This window comes from Ostrea edulis, chromosome 5, assembly GCF_947568905.1.
Source record: "Ostrea edulis chromosome 5, xbOstEdul1.1, whole genome shotgun sequence".
NCBI classification, from domain to species: Eukaryota; Metazoa; Mollusca; class Bivalvia; order Ostreida; family Ostreidae; genus Ostrea; species Ostrea edulis.
This window is the reverse complement of record NC_079168.1, coordinates 24928849-24942005: the sequence shown is the minus strand read 5'-3', so window position 1 is coordinate 24942005 and position 13157 is coordinate 24928849. Positions and strand designations below refer to the sequence as shown.

The window sequence follows — 13157 nt, the reverse complement described above, 5'->3', positions numbered from 1 at the left end:
CTTATAAACGGCAACATGTACAAATCATTCAACGACCTATCTAAGGAAAGCGACGAAAGTAGACCTTCCGTTTTTCGCGTTTGGCCAATGTTTCCCGCAATTCACGGACTGGAATGGAAAACGTGCAGAATTTTCGATGATATAGGTTTGTTCGTCTCTTGTACTTGAGTATTTTAGTTTAATATTCAACAGAGTTGTAGAAAAGCCAGGCAACAGTTTATCCCATAATGCAAAAGTTATATCAAAACTAACTTAAAAACTGAGTTATGTTTTTGTTTCAATGAGTTACCTCTCTTTGCTTTTAATTGCTCCTGTCAATGCAATAGTGGGCCTATATATTTGGGAAATACAAAAGACCGAACATTTCAGACAAAATCAATGACCCTGAAAGATAAAAAAAAAAATGATAATGACAATGCGTTATTGTTAAAAAAAAAAATGTGCGTGTTTAAAAGAACTAGATTATGCATTGTTTTCCAAAATATGTGTTTTCATTATGCTCCTGAGTGAACAAGGTGATGGAAGCTAGTCCAATAATAAATAGTGGGTGCGTTTAGAGTTAACCCAATGGTACCATTGCCAATGGTTAAAATTTGAGTCATAGGTACCATTGGATCCCTGTGTACTCTGAACGAGTTTGGGTTACAAATGGTGAGAAATTTAACAATGGCAGTCTTTGCAAAAACTTATTGAACCCACTAGTCAGTAGGACTAGTAGATTCACAAAGTTCACTAGCCCAAAAAAAAATCTACTAGTCCAAGACAACAAACTTAAAATTCGAGGTTCCCTTTATGAAATTCAGCTCCTAAATTCTTTTGTCATTTGTGTCTCCACTCTCTTTGCACCATGTGCAAAACATCAGGTCCATCGTCTCATCATAATGTAACCATTCCCAGTTTTCCCTCCATTTGGCCAGGAACGGTCTATTCCTCTTACCTGTCTGGGATCTTTTCTCTGTTTATTATTCTGCACAACATAAGATTTTCCTTCGCTAAATTGTCTCTGGTCCCGATTTTTACTTAGTCACTGTTATCATGTCATCGAGACGCTCGTCTAAGTATTGAAATAGGGTCACTGACTGAAGCGTTTTAAAGACTTCGATCTCTGATGATTTCTAAAGACAATCTGTAGCATACATAAGTCGTAATTTTTACTAGCCCGTCGGGCCAGTGCGTACTCGGATTTTACTAGCCCGGTGTGAAATCTAATAGTGTTGGGCTAGTGAGTTTTCGCGAAGACTGCAAAGTCTGCAATGGTACCATTGGTATTCCACTTTCAGTTAGCACAACATTTCATGCAAAGATGTATTTATATCTATGTGTATATTTTTGCAGCAAGAAGATTCATTTACTAGAAATATGGTTTTTTTTTAAGTAATGTAAATTACAAGAGTTTTCAATCCATAAATGGGAAGCAAAGTGGACCGAAAACTCATGGAAAATATGAGATCATCAGACGAAAATAGTTAGAGTGAGCGATTACTATACTATTATCAGTCTTCAAAATTAAGCGGTAGCCTGATGACCGTGGCTAGTAAAATCGGGATCAGGCTACCAAAAATTATTAACGAGCATACTCAGTGGGCCAGTACATATTTCCGGTGGAGATTATGATTCCGCTATTAGAGTGCGATTCCTGGTAGGAAATCGGTGAAACAACCAGTTTTTACAGAGAAAGAGAAAGTTGGTGATAAGAAGTATGAGGAAACAAAGCAACAAAGAAAATTATCAGCGTGTTTGGCGGAAGAACTGCCCCTGAATTGAATACAATGATGGTCTCGTATTTTGCATCTGGTGCAGAAAGGAAAGCATTGCAAATTGCGAGTTCATGTCCGGCTCGGATAATTCAGAGTTGATTCTGTAAGTGAACACGAAAATAGAAAATGGCGTAAGCATTTTACCCTAAACTGAAAAACCGACTGCAACAGACATTCAGAATGTATGATTATTAGTTGACAACCCTAGTTTTTACTTTTTTAGGATAAGAGTGATGATGAAGAACTAGAAGAATTAAAACATTGGAGGATTCTGAAGAATCTGACTGAAATGACAGAAATTTTAGAAAGAGGGCTTGAACTCTCGTCTTAGACTTGTATTGTAATACTTAATAAAAATTTCAAACTTGAAATTTCGAATCATGTTGAATCCTGATTCCTTTTTGCATAGCATTTGGGCTAGTAAAATTTTATTTGGGTCACCAAATTTTGCACTCTTACTTACCCGATGGGCTTGTGTAAAAAAAATCATTAATTTTGAAGACTGCATTGTATACACTCAATGTTTTTAAAACCCATTTCCATCCGTCCAAGGACATATTGGAAGAAACATGTCTAAAATTGTCAGTTGAATATCTACATAGATATAAGGGGAAAAGCTGTGATATAAAATCTCTTGCTTTCAGCATGTACTCAATGCCCGCCATTTTTATTGTCTGCAGAAATGTTTACCATTGGTAAATTTTATTGGTAAACATTGGTACCACATTAACATGTAGAAATGTTGTGGCTGCCATCTTCAATTAAGCAGAAAACGTATCAGTTGGAATGATCATGTGATTCACTCATCAGGAAAGCCTGACAGATGTGAATATTTTAGTCACCCTTTCCCATGGCCTCACAGTTGACGGAGTTGCAATATCTATTGATTATATTGACTACATAAGGATATCATATGTGTAGTGTATTAGCTTAGGGTTGTGGATAACCACTCGCCAATGGAAGTAATATTTGCTGTGGGCGATTAGATTTTAAAAATCAGCTCGCCCACATGGTGGCCGAATTTTCTCCCTGAACATTCTCATTTTATGATGTACTTCCTTTTCAGTAAAACCTCATACTAACCAAGATTATTGGTGTTGTGTGCAAAGCAGATGCTAAGCACAGGTTACGTCAAGCATATATGTGACCTAGACTAGCTGCGTATAAACAATGTGGCGATTAATCAAAAGGGTTTCAAAACCCCAGAAGAGAAATACTAACAGAGACCATTACTTCCATGAATATGAGAACAAATTGATCAAGATCGTTTTCGCAGAAAAGGCATGTTAATCGGCCATGACTATCCAACACCAGCAAGTGGAATGTTCTGTCATTAAAAGATAAACAAACAAAAGTCTTCTGTTATTTGGTCTTCACTGGTAATTGATATACAATGTGGGCCCTTGTATCAAATTGTGGGCCCGTAAACTTTTGAAAGTCAGAGTCCTACATGACTGCTAAGGTTTCAAATGTTAACCACAACCCTGTAGCTTGTATATATCATTTTGGAGGTCCAGTATTGTGCAATTATTGAGACACAGAGTGAGTGCATTAACTACTGAAATGATACAAACACCAGAAGCAGTGCAGGTGTCCTCTTTTGTGACATTGTAGTATAATATCGGTTCAATAAATCTATGACGAGTTCCTGTGTGTTGATTGTGACCAAGAAAGTCCATGGTAGCTGGTCTTTTATGAATGACAGGGAACCATGTTTTTGTATCAGATATCATTGGTTTTACTTCTTTAAATGTTCTATTTCCTTGTATATTATCGGTGCACTCTATTACAGTATTCGTGGACAGATTAGACAACATGGAGAACCCGTTTCCCCGGACCATGGGAAATCGCTCTGTGCATGCTATGTCCCTTCAGCTACACCTTCACGATCAGATGCAGTCCAACTCGGACCTCTGCGATGTGGTTCTTGTTGTCGACCAAGTGGTAAATTTTTCATATTTTTTTCATTTTGATCGAAAATGAATGCACGTGTGAGAGAAAGATCAGATGTTCATCATGCCTTCAAAATGACTACCTTCTTCACTGTCTATTGAGCCTCAAGCACGCAGTTATGAAAAGGGGGGGTCATATATCCAATATTGGAAATCAGAGCTCCAAATGTCATAAATGTTCTGTAAGTTTAAAACACCAAGTGCATTATAAGTTTGATATGCATACATATAGTAAGGTTGTCACTAAGTTACACGAGTTATATGAATTAAGTTATTTGACAGACAATATTGTTGATGATAAAGGTATATTTAGAATAATTGACTAGTAATGTTATATGGACAAGGATCTGAATGAACTTTTGAGTGCAGCTGTTGATTGCTTTCTTTACTAGGAAATTCGAGCTCACTGGAGCGTCCTGGTAATGTGCCCTTACTTCCAGTCTCTTTATGACAGTGGACTGAAAGAAAAGATTTCAGGTAAGAGATGAAGATATAATGGGAATTGTTCGGTTGGTTTTTTTTTTATTCACAATTTCAGCTCATCTAAGTCATTGGCTCATATGAGGTCGTCTGTCTATTTTCTGTGTCATTTATTGATATTACTTAAACATGTAAGTTGCAACATTATAAACCATAAAGTTGATGTTATATCATCCATTCAGATCTCTGTGTTGTGGTAATCTGATAATTTATGATTATAACATTGTGTGTGTGAAATACAGTGATCTCCATTTACAACGAAATCGGATACAATGATAAACCACATATAACAAAATCATATTAAAGTCCAGACTACATTATGCTTCTTTCAATTTTCCGTTGTTAGATTAAAATTATGCATACAACAAAATTGGATATACCAAAATTCCTCTTGCATCAAAGTAAAATCTCAAGTCCTTGTTCAAAATGCCATTGGGTATAATTAATTCTGTTACTACCATGGTTGATCGCACATGTCCACCTCTTACCTGTACAGATAAGCCCCAGGTAACAATGTACTATAAAGATAACCTTCCTTAATTAAATCTGATAGAGCTGTGTAATTTAGCTCTAGTTGTTTGTACAATGTCCTATTCAATCATTCTGAGATCTTTTCTTGAAAATAAAAGGGTGTTATCTAGAAAACATCAATTTGAGCAGAGGATTAAACAAGGACCTTTTTGTTTTGTTTTTTGGTTTTTTGTTGTTAACAATTATGTCACTCAGTAATTTGTAAAGGGTTAGATAATTTGACTTTGTTATTACAGCTGTGCTGAATAAATGGCCCATAGTGCTTCAGTATAGAAAGTGTTTAGTACTAATTGATAGCAAGATGGAAACTTTAAAGAATAGAAAATATGAATGACAAAAAACAATTTTATAGTTTCTTGATTCTATTTGAATGACACATTTACAAAAAACATTTTTTAAAAATTTATTTTAGCCCGATCATACTTACTTTTTTAAATATCGGATTGAGCATGCTGCATTTAAAGCCTACTAATTCATCGGACTTTGACTGCAAGTCTGAGGTCATTGAAGAGTCAAATGAAATATTCTAAGAATCAGGATATATAAATATCAACATGATCACTGCTGAAAATTGATTGACAATGGTATTATCAATACAATTCAGGATGAACTGAAATCATGTTACTTGATGACAAAAACTGCTTCCTTATGAAATGAACACTGACCTAATATCAGTCTTTGCCATGATAAACGGCATTTGCACACTCTGACAATTTGAAAAAAGTATGGTATTTCAATAGCTGGAGGAATTCAGATTGTTAAATTCATAAAAATGAATAAGGTACTTATTCTCTTATAAGGATTCATGGATCGACGATTGATGTACTGAACGATTGTGGATTCATTGCTCGACTGATGAATTCACATGTTACCATTCAAATTTCAAAAGAAAATGATTATAGCATTCTTGATGATCATGTCTTTAATAGATAAGATATTACTATCATTAATACGGCATCTGTATTCTTCAACTCCATACAACATGATTTAAAATTCAATGTGTTGAAATACTGAAATTTCCTATCTCAATAAGAGTCAATGTAAGCATCTTCTGATCACTGCTAATCAAGGATGCAATGAATAACAGACACAAACAAAATTTCCCAGCTCCCCAGCATTACATTGTAAATAGAGTTCACTGCCTTGTGGTCCAACCATTGCCAAGTCCTATTGTAGCAACTTTGACCATAACTTTCAACTTTAAAATGAACTCTATTTTTATAAAGATTATGTTAATTTCAGGAAAGATTCATCTTCATATTGGCAAAGTTCCAGCAGTGAGATCAGCGATCTCATTCCTTTACACTGGGGTAGCCGAGATATCATACGAGACTGTCAAGGACATCCTGGAAGTGGCAGACTATTTCCAAATTGCAGAATTAAAATCATGCTGTCAAAATTACCTGGAAAGTGTTACCATGACAGTTGAAAACTGTGTCCAGATGTGTTTACTGTGTAGCCTGTATAATCTGGAATTTTACAACAAAGTTTTTGAGTTCCTCAGAGGGCACTTGCCAGACATCATGCAACAGGAGGATGCTCTGACCTTGACCTCCGAGTCAGTGATGTCACTGCTGACAGATGTGACCTTGTCTTATGTGGAACAAAAACAGTTTTACGAGTTCATTATCAAATGGGTGGAATTTGACCTCAAAAACAGAGAGGTGTTCTTCCCAGATTTGTTTTGTTCCTTGGACTTAAAGAGAATTCCCAGGGACGTCTTGGAGAAGGAGATTGAGAATTACCCTCTAGTGAAGAAGGAGGAGAGCTGCCAAGTGCATGTCTTAAATGTCAAGATGAAATACATTACAGGACTGATCAAGGAAGATGACGGAGTGAGAGAGGCCATCTTGGTTGCTGGAGGTTGCAGTCAGGTGATGTTTGAGAGCATCTTCCATGTGTATCCATTCAGAGAGTCTCTTGCCGTCAACAGTGTGCTGGGATATATTTTGGCGGAAGATAGGTGGATTGAACTGGCTCCACTTCCTTATCAAATGAGACAGGCCATCATGACCTTTTGTCCAAAGAAGAATTGCCTATACATTTACGATAATGGTCATCTAACTTTCTCATCCAAGGTGTACATATACAAGTTTGATTTGAAGGAATCAAAATGGAGTAGTTTCCTTTTTGAACTTCCAGAAAACCACATCAGTGGCAATCTCCACACCATTCTAGCTTGTGCAGGAAAGTTGTATGCTATCGTGTCGTGCCACGTCATTCAGAAGTGTGGACAGATAGTACAACAGTGGAGCACCTTTCTGATGGAAGTGAAAGAGGACGTCTCCAAATGTGACATTAAGCAGTATCTGTTTCAGCGAAATGAAAACACTAATGTGATGGCATGCACAATGCAAGACAGAAAGATATGTATATTGGCAAACAAAGTCGGAGTCAATCCCAAAAGGAGGGGAAAGTCAATCAAATTTTTTGTGTATGATACCGTTACGAACAGAAAGTATGACCACACCAAAGGTGCATTCTGGGATACCTTAATGATTCCTGTGGGAGATGAGGTAGTTGTGACAAGGATGGGGAAGTTTTCGTGTATGAAATACTCGTTCACCACTCGCAAGTGGAGGCACATCAAAGAGCAGTTTCTGCCTTTCCCAACGCACCCGTTTGAAAGCACAGAGTACAGTACAATTTCTGATGGCAACAACTTTTATGTGTTTGGTGGCAAAGGCTTTAAAAGTCTGGAATCCTCATCCGCAACAATGTGTTATAACTTTATTGAGAAAGAATGGAAGACTCTTCAAGAACTTCCTCAACCACTACGACAAAGTGCCACATGTCTGGTCCAGTTACCTAGCAAGCTCTCCAAATGCCATATCAAGTGTCCCCACTGCATCTTCTCTCCCTCTCGAAGCAGGGCCACATACGACATCCACGATCATGAAAGGGATGACGACGACGATGATGATGAATTCGACGACTACAGTGGATACACTTATGAGGATGATTATGCCTCTGCTGGACTGTGGAGTGATGATATTCCAGATGATCTTGATGATGAAGATGATGATTATTGGTTGTACTGAATTTTCATGACCTAGTTTTGAATGTTGTCAACCTTTTTAAATCCACTTGTTAAGAAAAGAAATCTGTGTCAAGTCCTGTTTCATTTGCATGTAAATATTGAGTTATTTCTAATTATTCGTTCAGACAGTGAAAAATGTATAGTTCAATGCAGAATTGCAAAATGTTATCTTGGTTTAGTTTTAGCAGAAGGTGCTACTTGTGTAGAAGTATTACAAAGTTATATCAGTTTAGTTTTAGCAAAAGGTGCTTCTTGTGTAGAAGTATTAAAAATTTATCTCAGTTTAATTTTTGCAGAAGGTGCTGCCTGTGTAGATTATTTCACATGAATGTCACAAAGTTTTAATGCTCCTGAAGACATAATTTTTAACCTTGCCAGTTGTGTTTGAACGTTTACCTCAGACTCTGATGATCAGGTATATTGTTTAATCTTCATTTTCTACAGGAACATTTTTCAGATGTGCAAAAATTTCAGAATTGTAAATTTTTCAGACAAATTGTGAGTGTGATATTGGCACCAAGCATTTTTCATTTTTTACCATCGGTGTTGAGGTGCAAGGAATGGGTAATGAAAGATTTCTCATTTGAATGAATATCGATGAATATAACAAATACTTATTTACAACTGTAGCAGCCAGACGGGGCATGATTTGCTTGATAAGGTCAGCTGTGTCGCTTTAGGAGACCTATTGCAATCCAATTTTGTCCATCGTCGTGCTTTAACATTTTAACTTGTTTTCTGATAGTATTGGACCAATTTTCACCAAAAGTTTCTTTCATGATCAAATCATTTTGTAATGATTTGAGAAACTCTTTTGAGATTTTGTGGCCTAATACTATGGTCTATCAGTAATGAGTTACTGTTAAAAAGTTCAAAACACATGTATGGGCCCTAATTATGTTCCCCAAACAAAGTAACGAAAAAGCAAAAAATCAACTTCACTGATGATTATGAAAACCAAAGTCCTTCAGTTCTTTGGGTTTGAAAGCATCAACATTATTTATCTCTTCTTAGATAAGTTTTTTAGTAACCGGATACTCAGATGACTGACTTGTACGGCACTAGTAAGTGTATTCATATGATTAGATGAGTCATATCTTAGTGTACATGTATTTTGTTAACATTGATCTTGACAGTAGTAGTTTTGTACAATGTACATATATTTTCAGGTTATAGTTTAGAAAATATTGAGAACTAGTTCAATCATTCGTCATGGTTAAGTGTCGGTAGCACTGTGTTTACTACATGTAGAGACTATTGAGAGCTAGTTCAATCATTCGTCATGGTTAAGTGTTGGTAGCACTGTGTTTACTACATGTATATACATTTCATTCATACAAAGACCAAAACTTTTGTTGGAAAATGTTATTGTTGTAAGGAAACAAATTTGCACCCATTTTTTTTTGTGCAGTGATGGTAACAAGTATTTGTATTGTTGTAGACCAGTCATTAGTCTGGTCAGCCATTCAGTAGTCAGACCTCGGTTACATGTACTGTTGTAGACCGGACATTAGTCTGGTCAGCCATTCAGTAGTCAGACCACGGTTACATGTACTGTTGTAGACCGGACATTAGTCTGGTCAGCCATTCAGTAGTCAGACCACAGTTACATGTACTGTTGTAGACCGGACATTAGTCTGGTCAGCCATTCAGTAGTCAGACCTCGGTTACATGTACTGTTGTAGACCGGTCATTAGTCTGGTCAGCCATTCAGTAGTCAGACCACGGTTACATGTACTGTTGTAGACCGGTCATTAGTCTGGTCAGCCATTCAGTAGTCAGACCACGGTTACATGTACTGTTGTAGACCGGTCATTAGTCTGGTCAGCCATTCAGTAGTCAGACCACGGTTACATGTACTGTTGTAGACTGGACATTAGTCTGGTCAGCCATTCAGTAGTCAGACCACGGTTACATGTACTGTTGTAGACCGGACATTAGTCTGGTCAGCCATTCATTCAGTAGTCAGACCACGGTTACATGTACTGTTGTAGACCGGTCATTAGGCTGGTCAGCCATTCAGTAGTCAGACCACGGTTACATGTACTGTTGTAGACCGGACATTAGTCTGGTCAGCCATTCAGTAGTCAGACCACAGTTACATGTACTGTTGTAGACCGGACATTAGTCTGGTCAGCCATTCGGTAGTCAGACCACGGTTACATGTACTGTTGTAGACCGGACATTAGTCTGGTCAGCCATTCGGTAGTCAGACCACGGTTACATGTACTGTTGTAGACCGGACATTAGTCTGGTCAGCCATTCAGTAGTCAGACCACGGTTACATGTACTGTTGTAGACCGGACATTAGTCTGGTCAGCCATTCAGTAGTCAGACCACGGTTACATGTACTATATTTGATGATTGAACTTGCTATGTGTCATTTTTTAAAATAAAATAGTTACTGTAGCCTGACCTTTATTTGTGATGACTGTATTTCATGATAAACTGGTTTGTGATAATTAATTTTTGCAACTGAGATAACCTTAAAAGTTGTATGACCGGATGTTCATGTATTATTTTTGTACATAATTACTTTAAAGCAGATTCATTACTTTATAAAGTTATTAACTTTCCCTTAATTACATGCTTGAAAACATCTGCATGTAAAAGAAAACAGTGCGAATATTATTTAGAAAGTAAATATAGTGGCTACATATATAAATCATCCCATAATAGACGTCTATAAATAGACCCACGCGCGTCAGGGGAATCCCAACATGATGTATTAACTCAGGCTGTCCAGCGGCCCTAAAATTCCTAAAAATTCCAAATTTTTTTCAGTTTTGCTAAAATTCCTTAAAAAAAATGTAAAATTCAAGGGGAAATCCTAAAAAAGCCCTTATAATTTTTCATGTCAATTCCTACTTTTTTATCAGTCTTGAAAAATCAAAATGCATTCATACAAAATGTGTGTTATTAACGTAGATTGCAGTTCTTATTCAGATAATGCTGATGCAGTGAAAGGCAGTTGACCTGTGGATCCATGTGTCAAGCTTGTTTATTGGTTGTGACTTTGTGATAAAGAGTTGAGATTTTAGGTTATAGCCAATAATAGCTGAGACCATGGAACACTGGAATACGCCCTTCCTGTACTTACATCTTATTTGTGTGTCATGTGAGTTTCTTTATTGTCAAATTTGACAAGGTAAGTCCTTTTAAATAATTAAAACTTCCACAATTTGGTTAAAAATTCCTAATTTTAGCCCTAATTTTTTAAAGATTTTCCCCTAAAATTTGCCCTTATTTTTTGTCGAAGGGTGCTGGACAGCCTGATTAACTCATACGCAACTGTCTAGTTTTAAGGCTGAAAGAGCGTAAAACAACGAATTACTAAGAGGTATTTGATATTTTTATTTCTATTAAACTTATGGTACGGTACTGTTATAACAAAATACTAAGCTTTACACAGATAAGACCACCGATGATCTGAAAGTTTGAATTGGTCACGTGACTCACTTGAACTGACAGTCTGACGCGGTTATTTGTAAACATCGATTTAAAATCAAATAATTTGGGTTAAAACAGGTGAAATAATGTATGATATGTCGTACAGCCTCATAACTACATACGTGCGATGATTTAATAGCGTTTTTACGAGACGGAAAAAAAATATTGTAATACGGACCATACAGCTTTAAACATATACACAAGACATTATAGGACTTATTTCTGGTCCCAACAAATTTTTTTGATGACAGCTTTCTGATGAACCTCACAAAAAATTTCTCGCACATAAATAAAAGTTGGTTTACAAAAATTTTTGTTGGTACATTTAGCTCTCAGTAAAAGTAGTAGCTGCAGAAATGTAGCTCTCTGAAAAAAATTCTGTTGACAGACGGATAATTGTTTTCGGAGAGCTACAGTTTTGCTACAGTTTTGCAGCTATAAAAGTATAGTAACTACAAAATCTTTTAAGCAATTATCAGTTAAGAAAAGCAGTTGTCAGTTTAGAAGTTTGTAATACATTGAAGAGTTCTGTATCTAAGTAAATAACAGCATTGATTACTGATTCTGTATTTAAAAAGGTCATCTTACATTTCTGTCAAGGGAGGACATTGTTTTAGTCCTTCTGACAGTGAGTCTTGTTTAGTTTAGCTTTGACATATAAATGTTTAATGTAATTTCCCATTTCCGTCTCAATTCTGAAAAATCCTACAGATTTCTATTCAATTTTGCATAAATGTTGTCAAGGATATATATTGACTAAATGCGTTTTAAAAAATCGTTCTTTCGGCCCCATGCAATACATGTATATAGCTATTGCTAAAAATAGATCATGTCACGCAAAAACACAGTATACTTATATCGAAGTTTTGAGTTGCAAAATTTATGCAAAAGGTGGGGGAAAGTTTTTATTTTCTGAATCTGATAAAATGCTCATCAATAGAATGTTTTTTCTTTTCATAATTTTTCATTTCCCGACCTTTTATTTTGACCGAAGGTGGACAAAATGCATATATAGTACTGGAAAAATTGACTTGCGTACAGTGTGTTTTTAAGGAGTCATTAGAATAAAAACCCTCAGATTTCCGTTACATTTCACCAAGTTTGAACTCTGTAATTTTTCTATGATTTGACACAAAATCTGTAGGGGGTATCGGCCATTTTAAGAGCGTCCGAGCCTCATCTATACCAAAATCCTTTCTTTTTTTAAATGTGCAGTATGGTACCTTTTATTTTTAAAAATATGCACGAAATGAAAAGTTTTTCCAGTTTTATATATTCAATGCATACCATAGTAAAGTATCGTTTTAAATGAAAAATATAGATGGCTTTTTTTTTAAGAATGTGTAATTTAAAAAAAACTCAACTCCTGGAAATCTTGCTAACATTCTGTGTACCAGCATTCAGATAATGAGGCAGTTGGGGGGAGGTTAGAGAAGGGTGCATTCCATAAGTTTCATAGGAACAGTAAAAAATGCTTCATGTGATATAGAGGGTCTCCAATTAAGATAAGAAGAAAGCATGGCTACATGTAGCTAAAATAAGGAATTTATCAACGTGAATGTATATAAGCATATTATATACATGTATAAAAATATCCTTTTTAAAAAATGTGATTAATATTTTAATTAAGCAATCATCAAATGACATATAAATCGGAATAGCTTCTGTGAGATTGGGGTTTCGGGACAAAAGGTCGCTAAATATCGCTTTGTTGTCTTTGCCACAAAAAGATAAATTGTAAAATGGCTCAAATCAGTCTCTATACCTGTCCGCTACGATCTTGAAAGCAGCCCTGCGTTCAAGATCGTAGGTACTAGGTATGGTGACTGGTTTGTGCCCTTTTACAATTTGTCGTCATTTCCTTATTTTGAGGCGAAAAATAGCTGCTATCATCATTATGTCGTCTTTTTGTTATTTTGGGACGAAGGGTCGCTTAATATCGTTTTG

At 36.1% G+C, this 13157-nt stretch overlaps 1 protein-coding gene across 1 annotated transcript; it reads left to right on the top strand.

The window, feature by feature from the left end:
* The first annotated feature begins 39 nt into the window (after window positions 1-39).
* On the top strand, window positions 40-10175 carry LOC125649950 (kelch-like protein 3). The gene is made up of 4 exons (XM_048877824.2): window positions 40-145; window positions 3550-3701; window positions 4102-4186; window positions 5963-10175. The coding sequence occupies exons 1-4, from the start codon at window positions 88-90 to the stop codon at window positions 7759-7761; spliced, it is 2094 nt and encodes a 697-aa protein (XP_048733781.1). The 5' UTR covers window positions 40-87; the 3' UTR covers window positions 7762-10175.
* Window positions 10176-13157: the final 2982 nt, after the last annotated feature.